The sequence below is a fragment of the Pangasianodon hypophthalmus genome, chromosome 13 (assembly GCF_027358585.1).
Source record: "Pangasianodon hypophthalmus isolate fPanHyp1 chromosome 13, fPanHyp1.pri, whole genome shotgun sequence".
In the NCBI taxonomy this organism is placed as follows: Eukaryota; Metazoa; Chordata; class Actinopteri; order Siluriformes; family Pangasiidae; genus Pangasianodon; species Pangasianodon hypophthalmus.
This window is the reverse complement of record NC_069722.1, coordinates 7,552,627-7,579,003: the sequence shown is the minus strand read 5'-3', so window position 1 is coordinate 7,579,003 and position 26,377 is coordinate 7,552,627. Positions and strand designations below refer to the sequence as shown.

The 26,377-nt window shown below is 36.5% G+C and overlaps 1 protein-coding gene across 1 annotated transcript in view; it reads left to right on the top strand.

Annotated features, from left to right (window-relative positions):
- The window catches only part of crhr1 (corticotropin releasing hormone receptor 1), a 153,671-nt gene extending 142,918 nt beyond the window's left edge, over positions 1–10,753 (top strand). The window contains exon 14 of the mRNA XM_026917177.3: positions 541–10,753. Within this exon, the coding sequence (XP_026772978.1) occupies positions 541–681 (141 nt within the window). The 3' untranslated portion in view covers positions 682–10,753. The remainder of the gene's footprint in view (positions 1–540) is intronic.
- The last annotated feature ends 15,624 nt before the right edge of the window (positions 10,754–26,377 follow it).

Below are 26,377 nucleotides of genomic sequence, written 5' to 3'. Positions count from 1 at the left end.
AAATAAATATCATATCAATTTTATGCATTTGCATCTTGCTTCTCACTACCACTCTTTACAACAGCATTGAAAGCCTTGTATTGCTAAAAACATGTGCAGTATGACACTAAACTAGTTTGTTTAGTTTAGTCTAGCAACAATTGAAGGCTGGTATATTTAACCTTCAGTTGCCCAGGGAAATAAAACTGTGTATACAACATGACAACATACATACAGTTGAGAGTTAGCCTGAATTATTAAACACAGTAAACACACACACGCCCCACCCCACCCCCCACATTGCTTCTCAAAAATGTAGGTTCGGTTGTGTCTGTTGGGACTGTGGTGTAAACTGACAGAGCAACCAGGCCCGTTTATTTGTAATTAAATTATTATTTACTGAAACTTCAGGTAAGCCTTTCAAAAAAAAGCTCTTCCCCAAAACACCCCATGTAAGTGATTAGATATCTTGTTCTTTACTTTTTCCCTAAAGATGAGAAATCTCAATAACTTTGATTGAGTTACTCCGAAGTGATTGCAGACCTCTCCATCTCTCCCCAGGTCCGTTCCGCTGTTCGGAAGCGCTGGCATCGTTGGCAGGACAAGCACTCAATCCGGGCAAGGGTGGCACGGGCCATGTCCATTCCCACCTCGCCCACTCGGGTCAGCTTCCACAGCATCAAGCAGTCATCTGCTGTCTGATCTTAACTGATCTTGAGCACCATAACTTTACTTTTATTGCACTCTCCCTACCCTCCATTGCTAAGCAAACCCAGGGAACAGCTGCAGTCCAAACAGGGTATGAGACGTTCAGTTGAATAACGCCCCAAAAATGGAGTGCAAATGTAGACACAAGTGTAAGACTCATCTACCAGAGTGGTGGAGAAAAGAGAGCTTGGAGGAAATAACCTGGAGCAGGAGTTACCCTCTGTTCAATTGAGAGGGGGGTGAGACTTGATCATCCTCTGAAGAATAAAGGGTAGAAATTCCAAGCTCCAGAAACACACTGTGGTGGGGCCTGTCTAGTTGTAATGGTCAAAATTTAATTTAATTACTTTTCCCTTGTAAGCTCTTTTTGTGTGAGGGATTTTTCAGTCAGAGACTGCTGGCTCAGCTACACCGGTCAAATCAGGATAATGTCATATCAGGATAATGAAGCCTGGAAGCATTGTGGAGAAGTCTGTCAAATACCTGCAGCTTCAAATCAAAGTATTTGGCGAACTTTGATGGTGGCACACTTTCCTTGTGGTTACAGATGGAACATGTCTGTTTGGGATAAAAAAAATTTTTGTTATTAGATAGCTGAAGTATTGTATGTCAGAATGGGTATATGTTCAGAGAATATATGGACCATCTCTCAAATATAAAATGATTGCAGCTTTCTCAGTCTGCTACCCTTTAACATAAGGAGTCATTTCAAACATGAATACTCAGTTGAGTCTTTTTTGCTCTCTTAAGTTCAGGGATTCCGACAGTCAGTTATCACAGAGAGGGTAAAGAAGTTTGTTAAAACACCACCTTTTCTAATATCACAGCTTCTCAAATGTTTTCCTACAATTTGTACCATTCCATTAGGTAAGCTAAACAGAGAGATTACCTAAGACAGTAGTACCTACAGGCAACCCCAGAAGCTGTCATATTGCTTGTGATGTTTTTATTCATGAGGACCAATAATATAATCTTAGAAGCTATGAAATTTCAATGAAAATGAACAAATATGATTATTGCTTACATTTTTCCTATCGCTGCATTATGGGAATCTCTTGAGTTTCTTTCAATACAACACTTTCAACCATATTATATAAGATATAACTCCTGCTTGTGTGAATGGTCATCTGTATTTTAGCACACCATGAAATTTAGGCCTATCTGGCATATCTTATTTCCAAACTGTCTCTACTCAATTTAGACCAGACTCAAAGAGCAAGAGCAGAAAGAAATGAACGCCATCAGACACTTTCCTGCTTGTCCATTAGAATGTTTTAGAGTAATAACTAAAAAAATATGCTTTGAGAAAAGAAAAACAAACTGTTTGAACCAAGAAAAAAAAAATCCTGTTACATAACGTTTTAAGAACTTCAACCCCACAGGCAACTGAATGTATTCAATTACAATCCAGCTTCCTGTTTAGATACAGTTTCATTCTACAAATTACCAGCAGGCAAACAAGGTGTGTACAAACCAAGCAGCACTAGAATTAAGAAAAGGCAAGGAGAACAGGACAAGCATCCTCCAAAAATAACCCAAACCACACCAGAACATGCTGAGGCATGTGAGAGAATTTGTTTGTGCTTTAAATAGACACAGTTTCAGTGTTCCAGCTATAAAACCCTGTCAATTTGGACAGAATGTGAAACAGAGTTTGACTTTGATCACTTGAGTTTCTTATGTAGAAAGACAGAAAGTATCAAGCACAAGAAAGCAGCCATTATGTTAACTGTGGAGAGGGTTTTTCCAGGGCAGCCTCTGCAGTGTTTTTGTGATAAAGCATGGTGATAAAACATTTAGGAGAGATATATGAGATGGCACAAGATTAAAATTGCCCTGCCCCAGGGAACTAAAATTCTAATCCAATCTATGCCATTGGGAGAGAACTGTAAAGCTGTTCAAATCAGTAATAAGGGCAACATCTTCAAAGACCATTGAAATTTTTCTGAATTCTAAAAATTGGAAAGGGGAAGAGCGAGTAAAGGGTCACTCAGAGCAGTTCCTTGTGTTGTAACCCTGCGTTCACACTGTCACATGTACATAGGCGTCGATTTCAGCAACAGCTGCAAGAGCCGGAATGGCAAGCAACATTTGAAATGAGGTTTTCTCAGTTCTCTGCTAATTATGTATGACTTGGAAAAACAACAAATCAAAACAATCAGCTCGAAAGAACATGTTGCTCATTAAATGTGCGTAGAGACATTATGAAGAAAAATAAAGCTTGGAACATAGCTTGTACAGCTAGCTTGCCTTGCCAATGTGCCAACAAAGCTAGTACAAAACCTAGCACGTAACATGCAAAGCAAACACTCATTTTTCACACTGAATAGTGCATTCTTTTTAATTTGCATTTAACCAGTTAGCCATAGAAGTATAGCTACTACTCGTTCTCATGGTACAGAGAAATGGTGGAAAGTGCAGTAAACCCAAAAATGACATCATTAGCAGTCGCTACACACCCACAAGTGACAGATACAGGCGATATGAGCAACTCACTAATGTGAGCTTAGGTTAGATGTGCAATTGAGCAAGACCAGATTTAACACGAAGAAACCAAAAATGAGTGTAAGACATCCAAATAGTGACTGACTGATACCTGAGCAACCTAATACCACAATATCCAGTTGTGATTAAACATATGAAAGTCTCTGTTGATACATAATACATCTTTTGCTAGAGTTACACTTAGAAGTGTGCAGAAATAACACAATTGTAATGGTAGACATGTGGCTCGTACTTCTCTGGACCAGTCTCTAGACCAATGCAACCTGATTTTGGTCTCCTCTCAGTCTTGAATGCATTTTATCTCGATTTGGTTTTGGTCTTATATCAGGCTTTGCTCACTGGTGCTTGTTAACTGCAGTCTATAATACAGTTTGGATTTATATACCACAGTTTGTAAAATTGTGTAGTTGTTTAGCAATCTTGATCTCATACGCTTTATTGTTGGTCTTGGCTTGGCCAGGACTCAGACCATCTTGTCTAGTACACTGCAATCTACCTTGTCCGTAATGCCAAAACTATAACTCGAGATTTGTCCCCATTTGACCTGCGATTGTTAGACTGTTGGATGAAGCATCAATGGCAAAAATGCATCAGTGTTCTTTCTGCACTGTTTTGGTCTCAATCCCACTCAGTTTTGTTGCATTTTCTTGGATGTCTTTACATGAAAGTAATACATTTAATACCTTCTAGATAAAAAAAGTTTTAAAAAAAAGTTGAGTGAGCTTCAGACAGAAGAAGCATTGATCATCTTAAAGCAACATTTAATTCTCTGTGATCTTTTCCACTTGTGAGATTCCCCAAAAGTGCAGTGAAATGGTAGTGAGAGTTCTTTAAGTGCTCTTTCAGACATTTGTAATGATGGAGCTATTACTACAGACCGGGAACGCAAAACCAATATATACAGTCAGGTCCATAAGTATTTGGACACTGACACAATTTTTGTAATTTTGCCTCTGTACACCACCACAATGAATTTGGAATGAAGCAATCAGGATGTGATTGAAGTGTAGACTTCCAGCTTTTTTTTTTTTCAAGTGGTTTAACAAAAATATTGCATTAACCGTTTAGGAATTACAGCCATTTTTATAGAGTCCCTCCATTTTCACAATCTCAGAAGTAATTGGACAACCTAACATAATCATAAATATTATCAACATTTTTAATACTTGGATGTAAATCCTTTGCAGTCAATGTCTGCCTGAAGTCTGGAACCCATGGACATCACCAAATGCTGAGTTTCCTCCTTTGAGATGCTTTGCCAGGCCTTTACTGCAGCTGCCTTCAGTTGCTGCTTGTTTTCTGCTTTTTCTTGTTTTCAGTTTTGTCTTCAGTAAGTGAAAAGCATGTCAATTGGGTTGAGGTCAGGTGAATGCCATTTAAGAACATTCCATTTCTTTGCCTTACAAAGCGCTTGGGTTGCTTTTGCGGTATGTTTTGGGTCATTATCCATCTGTACTGTGAAGTGCCGTCCTATCAGTTTTGCAGCATTTGACTGAATCTGAGCAGAAAGTATAGCTCCATACACTTCAGAATTCATCCTGCTACTTCTATCAGCAGTCACATCATCAATAAACACCAGTGACCCAGTTCCATTATCAGCCATATACATGCCCATACTATAACACTTCCTCCACCATGTTTGACAGAAGATGTGGTATGCTTTGGAACATAAGCCTTTCCTATCCTTCTCCATACTCTTCTCTTCCCATCATTCTGGTACAAGTTACTCTTGTATCTGAACTGGACAGGCTTTTTTAGAGGTTTTTAGCAAAGACTAATCTGGCCTTTCTGATTTTTTTTTCAGCTCAGTGATGGTCTATTGCATATTGAAAGTTCCCATGAACACCCATCAAATGCAATTTAAACACTTGGAATCAACTCCAGACCATTTATGCCCTTAATTTGTCATGCAGTAACGAGGAAACAGGCCATACTTGGCCATGAAACTGCAAATCAGTCATGAAACATGACATGAAACAAAACATGAAAATCAGTCAATTGTCCAATTACTTTTGAGCCTGTGAAAATGGAGGAACTCTGTAAAAAAAAAAAAAGGGCTGTAATTCTTAAACAACTAATGCAATATTTTTGTTAAACCCCTTGAATTAAAGCTGAAAGTCTACACTTAAATCACAACTTGATTGCGTCATTTCAAATCCATCGTCGTGATGTACAGAGGCAAAATTATGTTATGTGATTATGTGATTAAGTGATGAGACATGCTTTGATAGATGCTGATGTATATTTTAAGTTTTTTGTCGTCATTATTATGGCAGATCACACCAGTTTCTCCAAATGCTGCAAGCCCTGAAAACCTATATAATTATGTCATCTCTTTGGCTCTCTGGTTTCCCCATTAAAGCAGGGCTCTAGGCTTGAATATATAGCCCCAGTTCCATGATTCTGAGCCACAGCTGACCGAGACCTGTGACTGCAACCTGCTGACTCGACACTGAGCAGCATCTAACCATTGGATGATATCCAAAAAGCACTGACACTCAGGATCTATAGCGTTGTTATATTCTCCCATAACCTATATTCTCTTGTGTGTTTGTCAAGGTGAACCAGCTAAGCATGTGTGTAAGTCTGTACATTCAGCCAGCACTTATAATATATACCTTTAACCCACCTTTTAGCATCAGACAGCTTCAAGAACTATAACAAATCTAAATTTTAACAGCAATAATGACACCTAATACCCGGCTCTATAATGTATTTGTTGCTACATACAGTTTTTATTTATCAAGGTAGTTTGTATTGTAAGAGTTAGCTATTAGCATTCAGCTAGTTTGTATCATCAGCTAGCTAACATTTGAGCGATTAGGAATAAAGCTGTTAGTTAGCCTTAGCTACTGTTTTCCTGTGCTCCTTGGTTCCTTGGTGAAAGGGGTAGTAATTTACCATCAGTAACTAAAATCAGTGTTTGATTTTCTTTCGTGTACTTTTACTTTCATTCTGTAAGTAAATGCAAGGGTTTATACTTTTCTAATCTAACCTGAGTGAAGAATCTGAAGCTGTAGTTCAACTTTTTACCAGAGGATTTATTTAGATGAGGATTTATCTCATTTAACTTGAGTAAAGAATTGGGGTACTTTCAGCACCTCTGTGTATATATACGCACTCACTGACCACTTTATTAGGAACACATGTACCTCTGCTAATTCCTGAAATTAGCCAGTCATGTGGCAGCATAAAATCATGCAGTTACAGATTTAGCTAATATTCACATCAAACATCAGAATGGGCAAAAAATCTCAGGTGATCCCTGTGACTTTCATCGTGGCATGGTTGTTCGTGACAGACAGGCTGGTTTGAGTATTTCAGAAACTGTTGATTTCCTAGGACATCCAGTGAGTGGCAATTCTATAACTGGAAATGGGTTGTTGATGAGAGAGGTTAGAGGAGAATGGTCAAACTTGTTCAAGCCTACTGGAAGGCTCTGGTAACTCCAAAAATCACTCTTTACAACCATAGTGAGCAGGAAAGCATCTCAGAATGCACAACACATCGAACCTTGTGGAGGATGGGCTAAAACAGCAGAAGACCACATCGGGTTCCACTCCTGTCAGCCAATAACAGAGATCAGATGTTACAGTATGCACAGGCTCCCTGAAACTGTTGATGTTGTATGCTCACCCTATTCTGGTGTTTAATTAACTGAAGCTCTTGACTTGTATCTGCATGATTTTATGCATTGTGCTGCTGCTACATGATTGGACAGTTGCATGAAAGAGCAGGTATACTATGTTCCTTATAAAGTTGTCGAGGAGTGTATTATGGCTCCAAAAATTAGAAAAGTGGTTGGTTCACACTTTTTAATCAGACATTAGTATCAGAGCTAGGTTCATGACCAACAAAAAAGTGTGATATTTAATGGCTCTTTTGCTATTGAAAATAAATAGCATTCTACTAAATCCACATCAATTAAAGGCCAGTCATGGCATATTCGGTTTAATATGTCTCTTACCAAAATGTGTCCACAGGAATGGTTAAATAAAGATGTAATGGAATTCTCATGGTTAGTATCTGGCACTGAAAAGGAAAGCTGAATCAGGATTCCTTTCATTGGCTCCAGATTATTGACACAAAGCTACTGCATTCTTTGATTATTGATCATCACATCTTAGCAGTATGGATGTGAAAGACACTGAAGGGCATCGGAGGATCTTATTCAGTATTACATCTAAGCCTTCTTTTTAGTGCAAATGGTCCCTGTATTCAAAAGGAATGACAGAAAACGTCCAATTATAAATGAAACTAAAAAAATTATATTCCTGCTTGAATACATCAAAGTTATAAAATGACAGTCACAATAGTAGTCCGAAATCTTAGAAGAGCAGTAATGTTTGTATAAATAGCCCCTTATTCAAAGCTGTGAGATGTTTTATTCTTTTTGGATTTTTTTTTTCTTATTTTAGTTTTCCTCTTTTTTGAGAAAGGAAAGCCACCAGGAAATAATATAATACTCAAAATTTCTTAGAAGTTTATTTATTCCACCAGCACACCCAGTATGTACTCAGTTTTGGCAATAGTCATATGGGAAACAAAAAAGTGTACATTTTTAACATATCCATCAGTATCATTTACCCATGTTGTATCTGCTTCAATACAATGCAAAAAGATATAAATATATATATATGTATGTATATTTGTATTGTAGTTCAGTAGAACTCCCATTTACGATAGGGTCAGTGTCTGTATCAGATTTGTTGGCCGTAGTCCTGTAGACTATATTGAGGTTTTTTGCAGAATTATTTTTGTTTTCTTTCTAAACCGTGTAACGCTTTGTCATCGTAGGATCACATATAAAGCGTGATTATGAACACTTTTCTGTTCTGATCTTTATTTCCATAAAAAAAAACAAAGCTGCTGTCTTTTTATTTTTTCTGATTCATTCGGTTCTTCTTCTCATGTCTGCAGTAGACATGAGCTGTACAGGGCCTGGACCGAGTTGTATCTTTAATGTCCTAATGTATGTTTTTTCTGTTGTGCTCATCAATGTCGTGAAGGTGTACATATAAAATATTTATTTATAGGTATATGACACAGAAATCTATATTTATTACATTATTTAAAAAAAATGTTTCGAGTATGTAGGTGCACAAGTATCAGAGTTCATTATATACCAAATGAAGTGTGTGGATTTTGAAGGGAGGAATGGATAAAATGTATTTTTTTTGTGTGTGTGAAAATTGTTTTGTGGTTGTGTAGAAAAACTATTTGATTTCAGCTTCTGCAGTGTTTAGTGAACATCATATTTCACTCCAGTTGTTTATGTGTTGCTTTATTTTCATGTTTTACAGAATTGAGGACCTATGTTGGAGTGTATTGAAGATGTAGATTTACATTGTTCTACATGTTCTAGCCATCTTTAATTTCATATTTTTTGCATTACAAACTTAGAGTTTTTGATATTATTATGTGATGATGCATTTGGAAATTAACGTCTTATGTCTCTCCACAGCACACTTGAGATAATGGAAAAACAAAATATATGATGGAAATTATATCCATATGAAAGGGAATGTAATTAAGCCATAGATTTGTGGCAAAATCATTTCATTCCACTACTGGACTATGAAACTGAGAGTGTATTATAGAGTCAAATTATTAAAAAGTGTTTATCACAGAACTCGCTCTATCTAAGTCTGGAGTCACGTTTTGCCTTAATTTAAGTCTTTTTTCCATGTAGTGGACCCTCTGTGTTAGCTGTATGTTTTTATAGAAAATTCTCTCAGAAAATTACTTTTGAATGATCACATTGCTGCGTTGCTGCATGTCTAACTTAAACACACCATTCATATAGACCACATTAGTTTCTATTCCTGTTGTGGAAAAGGAAGCAGCTGAAAGATATATGAAGGACGAGCCCTGGTTATTGTCCTGTGCAGGCATCCCGGATTTACTTTGCACCATCTTACTCAAAATTAAAGTGTCCATACAATAGTCTGTTACATTTCAGCATAACATAATAAGGAAATGTTTATTTAGCTTTTGTGGAAGGAGTCTCCAGTGTCAGTGCTTTGTAACAGTCAGAGGTAAAGCTGTTCTTTTAAGTTTTAATGTATTTGCAGTTTCTAGGAAACATGGCAAGCTGCATTTTTTGTCTTATTAACTTAAAAAAAGAGAGGCTGTTGAAGAGCAACTGTTCATAACATGCTATAAGACATGCTATCATAAACATGCTATCATAAGTGATAACAGGAACTAATTTGATGGATGTTCCACAACATTAAATTTAATTATATATGGTTAAAGCATATGTCATTCTGTAATAAATAATAAATTGTTAGCATTGACAAATTGCTCTGGTATAAGAGGAATAAAACACTTTGCTGTTATAGGAAAATAATCAATCTGTCATTGACACCCTGTCATGTTTTATTCCTTGTATATGACACACCACTGGTGGATTCTCTGTACCAGCGTCTGTGTATACATCCTTCATCATCAAATATAGACTATTGAATATATTAATGGATACTTTATATTACATACCTTGAATACCCATTGTGATACACCGTGTGATAGCTAAGTGTTATTTCCTCACACAGTGAATGTCACGCTTTGATCAAGTTGCTGGATATCTGCACAATATATAGAGAAACTTACATAAGCCTAATCAGTTTAGTTTGTAATCAGATACGAATTGTCAAAATGACATTCGTGATGTTCCTTTGTCTCAGTCAGAAGGAACTCTTTAAATGCAATTTTCATTTTTGGTGGTAATCACTTTTTAAAATCTTATAGCTTTACTTGTGATTGAGATGCATGCAAATGAGCAAAATATTTCAGTTCAGTAAAGTATGTCTGTCTGTATCTACTACACAGTATACTATACAACTATATGGTAGACAATGTCAAAATTTCCCCATGTAAAGGGTTTTCCCCAGGCACATTTTATAAATGAAGGTTCTGTCACAATCAGAAAGGAAATCTTATTGGAAAAATCAACAATAAACCAATGTAATTACACTCATTGTGTTATATGTCAACTCTCAAGATACACTTGTATACATGTTTTACACAAGATTTACTGCTGTAAACCATCTATAACAGTTCATACTTCCTCAGTAGTTGCATTACAGTTGCATGTATAATTTATATCCAGGTAAATGCAGTAGATATTAGAGATTATATTATATAAAGGTGAGTTAAATAAAGTATTACAGTTATAACTCTCGCTATGTTCAGTGGAGTTGAAGCAAAGTTTAGCTTCTTTGATATTAACATGAAACGTATCCATAGATAGAAAGTCAAAAAAGACTAAATCAAAAACATATTTTTCTGACTGAATAGGAGAAGAAGTACAGTAATATGCCTGACATTAAAATCCAAAAATATGAGATGTTTCATCTCCTTGTTTGAGGATATGTTGTCAATCAGTGTATTTCTTTCAAGCTGTATTGCATCTGGTATTCTCTTTTTTCTGTGAATCATACAACTACACAATCTTTGTGTGAACATATTTGTTTTTTTCCCATGTTTTTCTATTTTCATGTTTTGCTACTCTGGATGAAAGGCATTTATCTCTTCAAAACATGACCAAGCATGAAATATTGTACAGTTGCAAGCCTTCTGTGAACCCCAAGACAAATACAAACAGATCTCTTTTTTTCTTTTGTCTTTAAATTTAAAATCCTGTAGTAGGTGTAGAAGTGGAGAGGTTGAAGCACAACTTTTGCTAATTGCCTACCACGCATAACATTTTTTTAATCGTTTAATATTTTGAAAATTTTGAAGCCAAAAATTTCCTGGAACACAACAGCGCAGATTTATTTCATGAATATAATACAACTATTCAAATATGAGGTTATTATTTAAATAGCTGAATAGTTGTATTATATTCATGAAATAAATCTGAAATTTTACCTTGTATTCCTGAACTTTCCACTGACAGAACACAATTAGGTCCAAGCAGACATTATTTATAGCTGATTTGTTTTTGAGTTATTGAGATTTAGATTTAGTGCCCTGTGAAGGACTGGAGTTCCATCCAAGGGAGGGAATTCTCCCATTTTGATCCCAGTGTTCCAGGGATAGACGAATGAATGAATGAATGAATGAATGAATGAATGAATTTGATTTAATGCATTCAATTCAAGTGACCAGTCAAACAGCTAAAACCTATAAAAACCCAATATCAAATATAATAACTTTGATAAGGGTGGATTGTTATTTCCACAAATAAAATGAATGTCAGACCCCCCCGTAGCTAAGCTTCACAGACTCCTGGAGGTTCCCAGAGCCCATTTTCAGAACCACTGGTTTAATGGATGACATATTTCCTCCGTTTTCATCCAAACGCAGCACATTCTTAATTCAGAGGCTTTGCCGTTTTCTCCTTTTACTTATCTGGCATTTTCCTGAAAGTATACCAAGCATCTACTACCATTTACACCGAAAGAATGGGTACATGTAATCCATTTGGGCACATCCTTCCTCCCAAACAGGGTTAAAATATATCAGTGGAATCATTTTGTCATGATGTGTCTTAAGAAAGGAAAGTATGAAGGGAATGAGTGACTTTATGGTGCCAGTAGAAAAATTACTGATCCACCACAAAGCACTTTTACTCACTTTTGCTTATTATTTTTGGCATAGTGGGTCAGTCTGTTATAAAAATTTTTTTTTCTTTTGGTTTTGTGGCATAGTAAATCATTCCACCTTTCCCAGACAGTTCTGGAGTGTCTATATAAAAAGTATTTACAATCATGAAGACAAAACCTGTTGTGCTTAAATAACACCAGCTGTTGACCTTGAATCACACCATAAGCACACACACACACACACACAAGAGGACAGCAGTAATATCTACCCTAATCTAGATATGTTTACATTATCTGCATTATTCTTTTTCATCCTGGTCATATTCAATCCTCTCATCATTCTAAATAAAATTTTGATGTGTATGTAGGATGTATATTTATCTTTACATATCAGCACAGAGCCAGTAACTGTGTGTAAACCTTGTAAGGAACTTAAAGGCATCAAGAACCTTAAACGTGTAATTTTTTCAAACTATTTTAAATATTGAACCTGATCTATAGCCATGTAAGAATGTAATGTAATTTAATAGGTTAAAGGTGTCAGTACAAGGCTGAATCTAGAACCCCTGTGGCTACCCTTATGGGGGAAAGCAAAGAGTTTCAAGTAAAATCAAAGTGTCCTTTGATGCTATATAAGTACTCTTGAATAATACCTTTTTATTTTTCTTGAATTTTAATCCTTGGATTGTACTTATTATCTAGCAAAACGCTAAAGCAGTCAAGTTGTTGGTTGTGTTTCACTGTATTTCTTTTTTCCCCATTTTCTGCTTAAACTGGTCTTGGCCAATTCCCACCCACCAGCCACCTCTCCCCTATCATATGCCAACTACCAACCAGGCAGGGTGAAGGCTAACATGTTTCCTCCAAGACAAAAAAAGCCAGGCATCCAGATACATTCAAACTGATACTTATGCTGGGCAGCATAACACACTTGGAGGAATGCGATATGCCCTCTTCCGCATACATGAGCTCATAGACACCCACGATTAGCTAGTGATTAACAGGGGAGAGAAAGTATGCCATCCCTTTCACCCAGAGAGCAAGTATATTATGCTCCCTTGGACTCCCAGCCACAGGTTTTTTTTTTTTTTTTAAATCTTGTTTTAAAAAACAAGATCTCGAACAAGACCCGCTAGTCTTCAGCTAATCCTGCAATAAACTTTATTGTGTCTGCATAAACTTCCTCTGGATTCTCCGGTTTCTTGACCAAAAATATGCAGGAAGGAAGATTGGCTATGCTAATTTTCCACTAGTTGTAAATGAGTGTGTGAATGTGTATGTGTGTGGTTCCCTGCGATGTACTGGTGTCACATTCGGGGTGAATTCTGCTGCCTTGCACCCAGTGTTCCCAGGATAGACTCCAGATCCACTGCAACCCTGACCAGGATAAATCGGATACTGAAGACGAATGAACACAGGAATCAACCTCCATCATTATTAATTTTATTAAAAACCACTTATCAGTTCACCTCACATTGTCTCTGGAATGTGGAATCATGGCATTAACCCTGCCTCTCTATCTTTTTTTAACTAGAAGCCCTAAAGCACCGTGCAGCACCCCATTATATTCAGAAAGATGTTAAACACCACAATGCAGCCTCGAGATTCACAGATCTTCCCTCTACATTACATTTCAAAGCTGGTATCAATGCTGAATCCTAGAGTTCAATATTATAATCTTAAGTGTTTTACTGTGGGAGTGGATCTCTATTGTCCACACACAGAGTCACTTAGTTCATTGCAAGTGTAAAAGCTGCTTCATGCAGAATACCCATTTATATTAATGCCATCATTCACCTTCAATAAAGAGCAAAGTAGTGGACAGAGCATTAGAATGCATTATCTGCTTTTAATTAATGGAGATCATCAGCTCTCCAAATAACAAAAAAAGACATTTAGTAAGGACGCATTTACATAAAAACCCATAAAAAAAAGAGCCATAGTTGTGAAAGCAATTTGCCTTGGACACTTCCATCTTTTCCTTTCTATTAAGCAAGACTCGGGCCGCTGAGGTGACACGCTGGTGTAGAATACTGATAGTGTTACCGAGGTAGAAAAAGCACACAAACGGTTTAAACCTTTTGAAAATACAAAGCCACAATGCATGGTACATAATAATAATAATAAATGTAATAATAATGCTGGGGGATCCTTTCAGAAAGAGTTCCACCTTTACTGACAACACTCTTTTGTTGTACGTACGGTTTTCTCTTTCTTCTTTCCCCATCCACATAAATCAAGCACGGCACTGAAAAAGCTTCGCCGATAACATCGATTGTCCATATATGTTGGCAGAGGTGGCTGGGGTAAATGGGATAGTACGGCTAAGCCCGCCTGCCTGTAAAGATAAAAAGACATCAGTGTAAGTTTGATTTTTGGTATCCATTTCAGACTACTTGCTGTGGAACCGAGCGCAACACCAACCATGGTCATAAGAAAAGAAAAAAAAACACCAAATGGTTTGAAGAAGTGAGGCTGATTTCTTTTTTAGCCCAGACTGTCGATTCATGCAGTCTATCAGCGACAGTTGTTTCAAAATTAAAATTCATGAATACAGCTGTCTGACTGCCTTTAAGTGTATCTTTCTTATTATGTCATTAATGAGAGCTTGTGGTATAATCCATTGCTCAACCACCATTGCCACGTAAAATTCCACTTCCTAGTTCAAAACGGTTTCTACAGTAGTTTTAGCGACATCATCAGAGGACATGGCAAATGATGTATTTTTCATGAAATATCTTCATCTTTTGGCTTAAAAAAAATGATAGCTTATCAGATGAAGATGAAAAGGAAGACAAGAGCGAGCGAAATGACAGGCTATAAAGTGAGTGTAGCTTCTTCAGGACCTATTTCCGCTAGCAGGGGAAAAATAAACAGAACATTTGGCCCATATATTGTGTCCAAAATGTCAGTTACTCGATATTAATTTCTCGTTTATAGAACTGTTGTTAAAAGCAATATTGCACCCGCAATCATGTGGTTATACTGAATATCAGTACAGCTGTGACCGGCCGTTACTGTGTGTTGAGAAAGATGGTGGTCATTCTTGCTACAGAGCACATGTTTTTTCAATCGTTTAATGGCAACAAACCCACTGCTTTTAGGATTCACTTGAATTAGTCTGTCTGCCTGATGGGCTTCCTTCAGCTTCAAAATAATTAAAAAGCAAAAAGTGATAAGACAGAAAACATCCACTTTCCACATAAATATCAGTAGGTGACTGCACTTTAACTGTCCACAGCCATTAAAGACACTTCAAAGCGATTGCAAACATGCGACACCTCTTCCATAAATCAGCTTAATAGAGTGAGCTGGTGAAAGTTTAAGGAAGTTCCAACAAACATTTGCTACTTATTTGCTCATTTTAACATGACAGCCGTGCAAGTAAGATTCCTTCAGTCTCAGCACGACAGGAAGCACAGCACCCTGACTTTATCTCAAGCTGTGTTCTCCTCTTACATTGTCGGAGTTTATCAGGGTCACTTTCCTTGGCTTCAGAGCTACTGTATAAACAACTAAAAACAAAACAGATGGTGATAGTGTTGCATGGTCCCTAACACCAAATATGATGAATTAGTTTCACATGGAAAAAATACACCTCTACAATATCGTTCTCTGACGTTAAAACTGTATAAAACTGTGCAGCTCTAAGTGCAAGTAACATAAATGGTGGCATATCCCCAGAAGCAGATTTCTTTGCAAGGCTTAAAAGTATTCCTCTCCAGCCATAATCCATGGAATGGGGAATTAATTAAGACAGTATGCTAATAGTGGCTGTAAGCTACACCAAAGGGCTAGGTTTTTTTTTTTTTTCATTTGTAAGTTTGTTTCCTTTTTTCTCATTTATTTATTTGTTTGCTTGTTTTAGTTTGTTTATTATTGTTGCTGTTATTATTATTATTATTATTATTATTATTATTATTAGGGGACCAAGCACTGAAGGTGCATTGGCACACTGATTGGGGAGGGTCTAAGGAACATTCTGACCAAATTTGGGCCAAGTGCTGCCAACGATCCAGTGCCACCATTGGGTCGAATTTGGAAGTACGTTTATGGTCATAACCTTTGAAACGCGTGTTCAAAATTTAAAAGCCAGGCCTCACTGGATTCCCTGGGTTGAGACGAGTTCAACGCACTCTATGATGTCAGTTTCTATTTCTATTTAGATTTTCTGCCATCTTGGATTTTGTCAAAAACTATTTTTTTCGCTACTTCTCCTACAGATTTTGTCCAATCATCACCAAATTTGGCCTACATCATCTTCAGAGTAAGCTTCATAAAAATTATCAAGAGAATTTTGATTATTCCAAATGATTTGCCCATAATGGGCCAACGAATCTGAAGGCGACACCACCAAACAGGAAGTGAGGCTGTATCTCAGCAACAACTTTGCACACTGACATGAACCTTGGTAGATATCTTCAGGACCATGACCTGAGGCTACGTAACAAATTACGTGACAGCACCACCTACTGGTCAAAGGTTACAATAACATGCTATAAATGCTTACATCTAACTGCCATTTTTGCTACTCCTCCAAATTTTGTCTCTTCACCAAATTTGGCTCACATCTTATTGAGACCTGTCTAAACAAAAGTTCCTTTGATATTCAAAACCTTAACTGTATTCAAAACTGTAACAACTTCCATTTTTTTCCTTATATCATTTGAAGAATTTGTGCGAAATTCGCAATTCATTTTTCCTATAATTCCCTGGAGTATGCTGAAGTGAATGGGCTCCAACATCTGAAATTCAGTGTACTTCCTGTTGACCATCTTGGATTTTTCACTACTCCTCCTACAAATTATGTCCAATCAGCACCAAATTTGGCATACATCATATTCAGACCAACCCAAATTTAGACAAAAGTTATCAAAAGAATGTTGATATTCCAAATGGTTTGGCCATAATGTGCCAACAAATCTGACGGAAAAGCCGCCAAATGGGAAGTGAGTCTGCATCTCAGCAACAACTTTGCACACTGACACAAATCTTGGTAGACATCTTCAGGACCATGGCCTGAGACTATGCAACAAATTTCATGACAGCGCCACTTACTGGTCAAAAGTTACAATGGCATGCCGAAAATTTTTGCTACTCGCCCCCCAAATTTTGTCCAATCTTCACCAAATTTGGCTCACATCATATTGAGACCTGTCTAAACTTGCACAAAGTTGGGAAAAAAGTCCAAAGTATTGAGAAAAAACATCAATAGATGTGATCTTAGATGTTTTCAAATTGCAAGAAGAAAAAAAATCTTGACCACAGGTCAAAGTAGAAACAGACAACTCCAAAGGTCACAGCAGTAGTGGCAGCTGCAGCGGCAATACCACCCTGTTGTCCATTTGTTCATCTAGACCTTCTCTCCTACAGTGAGAGAATTCCCCCACTGTCCGTGGTCAAAAAATACACATCATGAGTGAAACTACAAATCACTCTTAAATCCCTTTGCCTGTGATTTCTTAGGCAACAATTGTAGTATGTCTGTGAATGTGCAGCTCACCGAGTCTGGGTGCTTGGCCCCGAAAATGCTGCTCGCAGCTTTAATTATTATTATTTGTTTTCTTTGCCTATTTATTTATTTGTTTGTTTACTTGTTTGTTTATTTGAGTGAGTGAGTGAGTGAGTGAGTAAGTGAGTGAGTGAGTGAGCAGGATACAGCAACTCCTGTACTGAAGGTCAGTTATTTCAGGCTTTCCCTAACACAGACTAGAACAGGTGCAGTATTAATAGCTTGTTCCTGCTCTGTGCCTGTGTTTAATCCTGCAGTGACATTCTGCGTACACAACAAAGTCAGCAAGATTGATTTCCAGCTCACTGTTCGTGACCTTGGGGCTGGTCAAAAACTGCATCCAGTGGAAATCCAAAACCACTTAATGTCACTCGAGACAGCAGTCCTTCTGTAAAGAGTGCTGAGGCTGAGAAGCTTTGTTGCTCTCTAACGAGAGTAAAAAGCAATAACTGGCTCTCTGGGGTTTACTGCTAATCCCACAATGCCCCTCTGGGCCAATACGCTAATATCTTTACAGGCAACTTACAGAGTATAAATGTCTACATTATTTATACTATTAACAGAACAGCATTTATGTTTTATGTATTATGTCTTTAGTAAGAATGGCTTAGAAGGATAGAATAATAATAACTTAGGGAAAATGATGATGAATTATTGAAGCGGCTTGTTGCAAATTCATTATTACATGCTCCAATACTGTAAGAGAAATTGCTGAAGAAACAAAAAGAGTAGATTAAAGAAAAGCGTCTGTAGCCTATAACCACCTGCCTGTATATAATTGCTATAGGTAAGTATGTGTACAAACTCTGAAGCATGTGCGTATGCAAGTTATGTGCATACAGACCTTACAGAGCTTCTGTGAATAATAACGTGGGGAATTGACACGTTTTAAGACACTACGCATGTTATGTTTTTCACTGTGAATTTCTCAGATTGTGCACTTTCCTATGCAGTTGTTTTCACGTGTAATTTTTTTCCAATGATTCATTTATTTTCACACGTCATTTTTCCCCATGATTTATTTATTTTTGGATTTTATTTTTCTGATTCATTTGTTTTTGCATTTTTTTACATAATTCTTTTATTTTATTTGTGATTTTTACACATAATTCATTTACACACTGCATCTATGGTACATGAAAGATCTTGCTTTCATCTTTTACCTCTATGTCTCTACAATACAAGATGTAAAAGTGAGACACAAGCCCAAGCCGTGTGTCTCTGTATAGAGCAAAGTGCTGATAAGACCTCGGGAAAGCTTCTCTTATCAGACTGGCCCACACACCCAAGCCAGGCTACAGACAGACACAATGCATAAAGATTAAACTGCTGTGGTCAATTGTGTCAATGGAGTGAGATAATCTAAAATAATCCAGCATACCTTTGAAAGATTGCTTGAAAAAGTAATGTAGAACATATAAAGAACAATATAGAACAGAAAAAGAACATAGGACATAGGGACATAGAGCAGGGAATTTTTTTTTTCTTGTACTGCTTTTGATGCTGCTTTTTAGACAGTTGTGCTGTGATTACTGGCAAAGGAAAGCAACACACTGACAGAAATGATACAATATTTTAATGACAATGAAATTAAATAAGGAAAGACAGAAAGAGAGAGAGAGAGAGAGAGAGAACATTTTTTGTTGCATATTTAGAGGCAAAATCCCAACTGGCCATCAACAGTAAAGTCTTTCAGCAGAAATATAGTACCATATGGGTAATCACTGGAAGAAAAGAAAACATCTGGGCTGCAAATTCGATGACATGGACTAATCATCATCTAAATGGACCCCAAGAGACATTAATATAATCAGTTAATATCAATGAATAATATGAGAATTCTATTCAGTGTACAAATCACACATATGCAGAGCAGTTTGACATGAATGTATAAAGATATATTACGAAGAAGAAGAAGAAGAAGAAGAAGAAGAAGAAACTTTTTCATTTAATTCCTTTCATACATTTAAAATGCTTTACACTGTGAATTTTTTTTTAAAAAAGTTAAAAGGTACTCAAAAATAAAATAATAAAATAGGCAAATATAATAATATAGCAGTGACAGAAGAAAGTAATAAAAATCTAAAATATATAAAAGAATATTTAATAAAATAGTATATAAATTGTAATATAAAAAATAAAAGTACTGTATGTGCTAGTAAAAGTAATGCAAATAACAAACACAGAAATTATTAACATCATTAACAAAATTATTGTTAATTATATTATTTATTATATCGATTGTTTGGCTTATGCTAATATTTCTGGAGTCAACTGAATTATCGTAATCACATGGTGGCTTAAAATGGTGCGTATATGAGTAATGTAGTAGTCGGCCGTCCTTTAGTCAAAGCTGCCACAACATTCCTAAATAACAAACCTCTGAAGCTATTAAATAACAAAACTTACTCAAAAGGTTATTCAAAAACATAATTATTTCCTTTAATTCTGTCCTGTAATTAATGCCAACATACATATGAACCATTACTGACCTTGCAAATCGCAGTGATGACACTGAAAACTTTCCTAACAATGAAAATGCAAGATAATGTACAGTAGATACACATTTATAGCAATAATAACACTAATAAATAAATGAACAAATAAGTCAATAAAACAGTGAGTCTATCTACTGAATTTGTACTCAAAGAAGCTTAAAAATAAATGAACCAACAAAAATGTTTGAATATATACAAAAAGTCTGCACACCCCTTTTAAAATTGCAGGTTTTTATGATGTAAAAAGATGAAACCAAGATAAATCATGTCAGACCTTTTTCCATCTTTAATGTTATATAATTACTAAAAAAATTCAAGTGAAAAAAAATACAAATGTTTTTGGGTGGGAGAAAAAAGAAAAATGTTCATCTTCGGGAGTTCTTGCCGACACAGACAGTAATATATTGCTATTGCGGGTGCAGTGAATGAACCGGAAATTCAGGGGCAGTATTAAGAAGAACACGGAAGTGTTTGTGCTATAAGCTCATTGAACTCACTGAGTTCATCTTCGCATTGATAATAATGCAATATCCAAAATAATTATCAAACAGTAATGCTTGCAGAGCGCTACAGAGCTTCAGACTCTCCACATTTGTTACTTCCTCATTCAGAGGAATGCCTCGAGGATAGAAGTGAGGAAATTAAAATTAGAATTTTATCAGGTACTCTGTCACTTGCACCATGAGAAATAAGTAGAGTTAATCTGATTATAAAACATATGCATTTTATTTATGGAACATCGCAATAGGTCTAGTGCACGAATGAGCTTTGAATTCTTCCCATTATTTAGAGAAGAGAGGAAAAAAGATCATTTTACACTGGATTAAGATGGTGTCCCAAAGCAGATCCAGCTGGCCTTATTTTATTAACTGAAATATGAAGCCTAATGGTTGTGGTATCAAATTTATACACGCCAAGTTGCATTGGTTAAAATGACTGTGAACAAACAGATGTCTAATAGATTAATGTCCATTCAAATTAGCTTCAACAGAAAGGGCAAAAGCAACCTTCAGGTGGCTGCATTTAGCTACTTACCCTTAAAGGCAATTTATGCTTAATCTCGATGGTCGCAGGTGAGACTTGATGCCTTGTCATGAGAAATGCTGATGTACGTCAGTCATTTGGTTGGTCTGCTTGGCTTTGTAAGGTCAAAGATATAATGGGAAGTAGTGTTTAATTCGTGATGGCACACAGGCACAGCAGATGTTTCCTGCCTGCCTTTTAAAGTGCTGAAAGGGGGAAATAATCATGAGCTATGAACAAGATCGAAGTCAAAAGCTCCTAGAAGTCTATTTTAGACATAATGCTGAAGTGATCTTAGTCCATTATATAAAAATGGTGCAATTTCCCAGCCAGGAGTGCAGAGGCCATAGTCATCATCACACCACTTCTTGTCTCGATGGTTCCAGCTCTGCACAAATGGTCAGTCTTTAAGTAAGTGCTGTAGTAGTAAGTCAAAATGACTGGAACTGTTCAAAATTTGATATGGCTGAAATTTAATTATCATGCAGTTGAAAGGTAAGAATAAGTAGTTAATGTAATATACTGAAGATACTGAAGACGTTCTAGTAAACAGCAGTCAACATTTACACTCAACACAACTTCTCCATGATTTTCGTCTCCCTCTGACACCTGCAGTAAGTTACCCATCTGAATGGAGAAGAGCTCTTTTAAGCACCACTTGTTCTCCTGGTGGAGTACATCTAAAAAGGAGTGATTGGCTAACCTTAAAGTCATTTCAAGTGTTCACTAAGGTCAATCAATTTTCATGAAATTTAGCTAGTGTTAGCAGTCTTGGACTATAACATCACTTTGTTCATTCACGCTGGTTTGCTAGTTATACTATATAAGTACAACAATACATATAAATGAGCAACATAGAACTGCAAAAAACTGCCCACTGAGGAACTGTTGCAACAGTTAACAGCAGAACAAGACATGACAAGCTACAGAGCTGTCAAGAGCTTTAGGTGTGTGTTGTTCGAATGTCATATCTAAAACTGTCAATCACCTCATCAGCCAGCTATGATAAATATTGGGGGTGATATCAGGGTTACCTGAACTTCTAAAAATGACAGAACACAATAGCCGAAAATAATTTGTGGAGACAAAACTCAAAAAATGGAAGTCTGTGTCCTTTCCTATTGGGTAAAATGGGAATGGGTGGGGTTAACTAGCCAGCCACTAAAGGCCCTCAGAGACATTTTGGCTTCACCTTTAAATGCCTGCTACAACATCCAAACAAATTATTATTCACTGGTTGCAACATGCATGGCAATGACTTTTTGCAATATTGTTTCACCCCCCATCATCCTTCCTATCCTGCTTGTGACAAAGCAGTTTTACAGAAATCCAGATGTACATTCAGATCCCAAATGAACAAACCAGAAGTGACAATGACAAAAAAAAAAAACTCTCTGAGATGACATGAGGAAGAAACCTTCAAAAGAACCAGACCCAAAAGGGAGCCCATCCTCTTCTGGGTGACACCAGAGCTGCAATTATAAGTCATTAATCTTCTACAATGGTATACTATAAAGTCAAACAGTACTAAGTGTGTTAAATAGATGTTCAGTATAAGCATATTGCGCCGTATTCAGAATTGAGTTAAGCACACAGTGAGAATTTATTACCAAAATTGCACAAATCAGTATTCAGACCTCAAACATAACTACTGCCTTAAGTACTATTCAGACATGAGAGTTACGCAACCACAATATGTAACCACAATATGTTGTACTGATACTGTTATTTTTGGGGCTGTAAATACGTTAAAAAAAATGATAGAATGTCATTTGAGGCACAATAAATAAATGTGACACTATTAATTAATGAATAGTATTGTCTGTTTACAGTCCATGCAGGTTTTTGGGGGGGATTTAGTGCTTGGAGGGCATTGGAGGAGACAGTGCTTATCTCAAGCACCATATTTTTTTTATAGAGAAAGTTATGATTTAACTTAAAGTGAGCCATCAGCATAAATATTGATGTATCTTTTGGACTTCTGAATGTGACCAAATGTGTCCTGGAATGAGCCCAGGACAGTCTTTATGATTACAGCTGCAGTTCTTAGGTACAAATCTATAGTAAGTTGAGATAATCCATTGAATCAAGGGTGAGCCTAAACAACATTATACATTTTAGCAAGAGCAATTAAGATGCCATACAATCTCTAACACAGTTTATTGCTCGGCGATTGCAAAAACAAGATCAGAGAAGGTAATTCTCCTCAACTAGCTCATCAGCTTCTTCCTAGTACAACTAATGTAGTTCAGAGAGTGTGAGGAGGAGTGATGACAAGCGCGCACCCCAGACATGTCAGCAAGTGGAAAAACAGACAGACAGCCAGCCCACAAACTGAACGATACCGTGACTAGTCTTATTGCTCCCTCAGGAACCAGAAGAGTGCAAATAGTCCTCCAACACTGTCTCTTTGACTCATTTGGAGCTGAGAACAAAAAGTAGTGGGCTTTGGAACAATTTATCAAGTTGGTTTTTACACATCCCCTGGTAGCAGCGAACTAATGTGCAAACAGCACTGGGAGAAACAAAGCCTCCTCCAAAGTGAGACTGAATTAAGCATAATGAGTTCACTCACATTATTCTTTTTACTCAGTGGGAAGTAGGTAAAGTAAAGTAAAAAATAAAGATGAAAAGGGACTTTGTTTGTTCTTCCCCCAAGTGCAACTTCAGCATTATAAGTGGCATTTTGGATTCAAAATGACTTAAACAGGGTGTTTTAAATGTGTGCTATCCTAAAGATGGACACCCCACATTTAGCACTGTTCTGTCATATAGTATACAACTGTAGAAGAGCAATTATTTATAAATCCCACTATCCAGTGTCACCCAGAAGAGGATGGGTTCCCTTTTGAGTCTGGTTTCTTTCAAGGTTTCTTCCTCAGGGAGTTTTTCCTTCACACTGACATCTCTGGCTTGCTCATTAGGCATCCAAATCTGGTTTTCTGTAAAGCTGCTTTGTGTGTCTATTGTTAAAAGAGCTATCCAAATAAAACTGAACTAAAATGAATTGAATTGAGCTACCTAAACCTCAACACTGGAGAATACGTTATTCTCTGGTGGTAATTTTTTTTTTGCTTTTGGTGTTATATTAAAAGAAATCTAAAAGTTTTATCTCCAAAAAAACTCACAAATAATCTTGGTTTATAAAGTTTAATCTGCCAGCCAGTAATCACCAGGATGAATCAACTTAGGATGAATGCAACATAGATGGCCTTGGCCAATCAATATCTCTGTTCTATTTACACTCACAGAAAAGAATAGACTTAAAACCTCAGGAGCCTCAGTAGCTGTAGATGTTTGACATTTGCTTTACATAAAAGTAAGTATACAAACAGGTACAGTGCAGGTCTACAGTACTCGCCCTCAGCCTTCAGTCTTCAAAGCTAATATTGTGGCTAACATCAAATGACATTAGCATTAAATATTACTGACATTAGCTAGCTACATGCAATGGGCTTAATAAACTGAACTTTTCAGTGTAGATTTGTAAGACATGTTTATGTGGTTGCACAGAAACATGTAGTATATATTATAATGTATTTGAATGTTTTTAAAATGGTTTACAATGAAAGATCAGGGTCAAACGTATGCTTATTGAAAAGCATAAATGAAAAGCATAATGTTCTTCTTTGCTGATTTTATTACCATTTATTAGTTATTTAATCATATTCTATTCATATCATATTTGATCTTACAGAATGAGATCTATCTGTGTGTTGGGAGTTTTCAAAATGTATTATCTAATTGTCTCAGAAGTTTAATAATGTAAATCTGAAGTAGCTTTAAAGTGTAGCAGGTGTTGAGTTGTCAATTCAAATTATAGTACTTTCCAGCTTTGTTAGGTGGAATCTCCACACCTTGATGTCCCATATATCAAAATGGCTCTCCTCTCAGATAAAATTTTATAATATTAAGGTCATTAAATCTGTTTCCTTACATTTTATTTATCACTCAGTAAAGATTCACTGACCAACCGCACTAGATTCTGAGTTATTGGCACATAAGTTAAGTGCCTGGCTCAAGGGCATTAAAGATTCCATCCTGCAACACACCACTTCTTACTGTTTACCTTCCATTACCGAGCCACTTTCTTTCCACTTCATTTCCTCATCCTCATAATCACATCAGCCAGGTTAGGAATGATATAAAAAGCACAGAGCTGAACGCTTGGAGAAATGAGCGAAGCCCTTTTAGGGCATTTCATAAGGTTATGTACTCAGAGTGAAAGCTTTGGCAGTTCTAGTGTTCCTCTAGTGAACCCATTAGAGATGGCTGGTCATGGGCTGGAGAAAGCTCCATATTTGGATGAACGCCAGAGCAGGAGAGGAGCCAGCAATCTCAATGACAAATACAAGGCCATCTGCTCAGCCTCTGCACACATGAGAAACTTTATACAACTCTGTTGTGCATTATATAAGAAGCGATGACAAATGGCAATATTTTAAGGTAGGAAAATAGCATCAATAGAGATAAGGACTGTTAGAAGATTTTTTTAAATCTAAGAGATATCATAGACCCCCATCAAAACTCAAGATAGAATTAGATGTTTCTAAAACTCTGGTACCCTCTTAAATATGAAAATGAAGTGATTCTCCCTCTTTCCAAAAAAAAATTCTTAAAACTGTAAGCTGCAATGTTTATTTTTTTACTCCTCAGTGCATATGAGCCGATTTCAGATATACCGTATATACATACTGTCTTCAGAATTCTTTGTCCCTTAACAGAAAGTGGCTAATAAAATGAAATTGAAATAATGAGGCCATACATCAAATGTGAGCTAACACATGCAGTAAGGCTGTCTTCATTTATTTGGTCTATGAAACAACGATCCCCTCACCACCACCCACATATACTGTTCACACTTTATTAGATGAATTGCCTCCTGGTTAAAAGGCTGGCTTGACACATTTATATAGTGACAATCAGTTATTGTAAAGAACTATCCTGTATAACGCTTGATCTATCATAAGTATGGGATAGCTTACTTTCTTAGAGTCATGCCCACCACATAGTTTTAATTACAGTTTTTCTCCTTTGCTTGAACACATCTGTCCATTCAGAAGTTTTTTCAAAACAGTTCAGACACAGGCCTAAACTGAAAGTCACTGGCCACATTGATACATTGCGTTTTCAAAATGCTCTAACACTCACAAAACATTAAAAACATGCAACAAATGCAAGCAAATATTTCTATCAAACACCACAAATTGTGCTCAAATTGAATATATTCCTTCAATCATTATACAATGAACAACAAAATGCAAAATACAGCTATCAATACGAACCTGTATTGATTTGTGCTGTATGCGTGTGCCATTTGTTGAATTTTACATAATCATAGTATGTGCCAAAAAAGGCAAGCAAGTACATCACAGCAGGAACAGTATTCTTTTCTCCAAAGCTGAATTTACCAGAGATAACAAACGCTATGCTCTCTGTTCTTTTATAATTATTTTTTAGATGCCCTGTTGAAATATTGTAAAAAAAAAATTAAAAAAAAAAAAAGCTTTTTTCATTCATTTGATTCTTGTATGCAGGTCTTTTCTTGCACATAAACTGTTGTTTACATGCAAGACCTAAGACAATTTCAGACATTCATTATG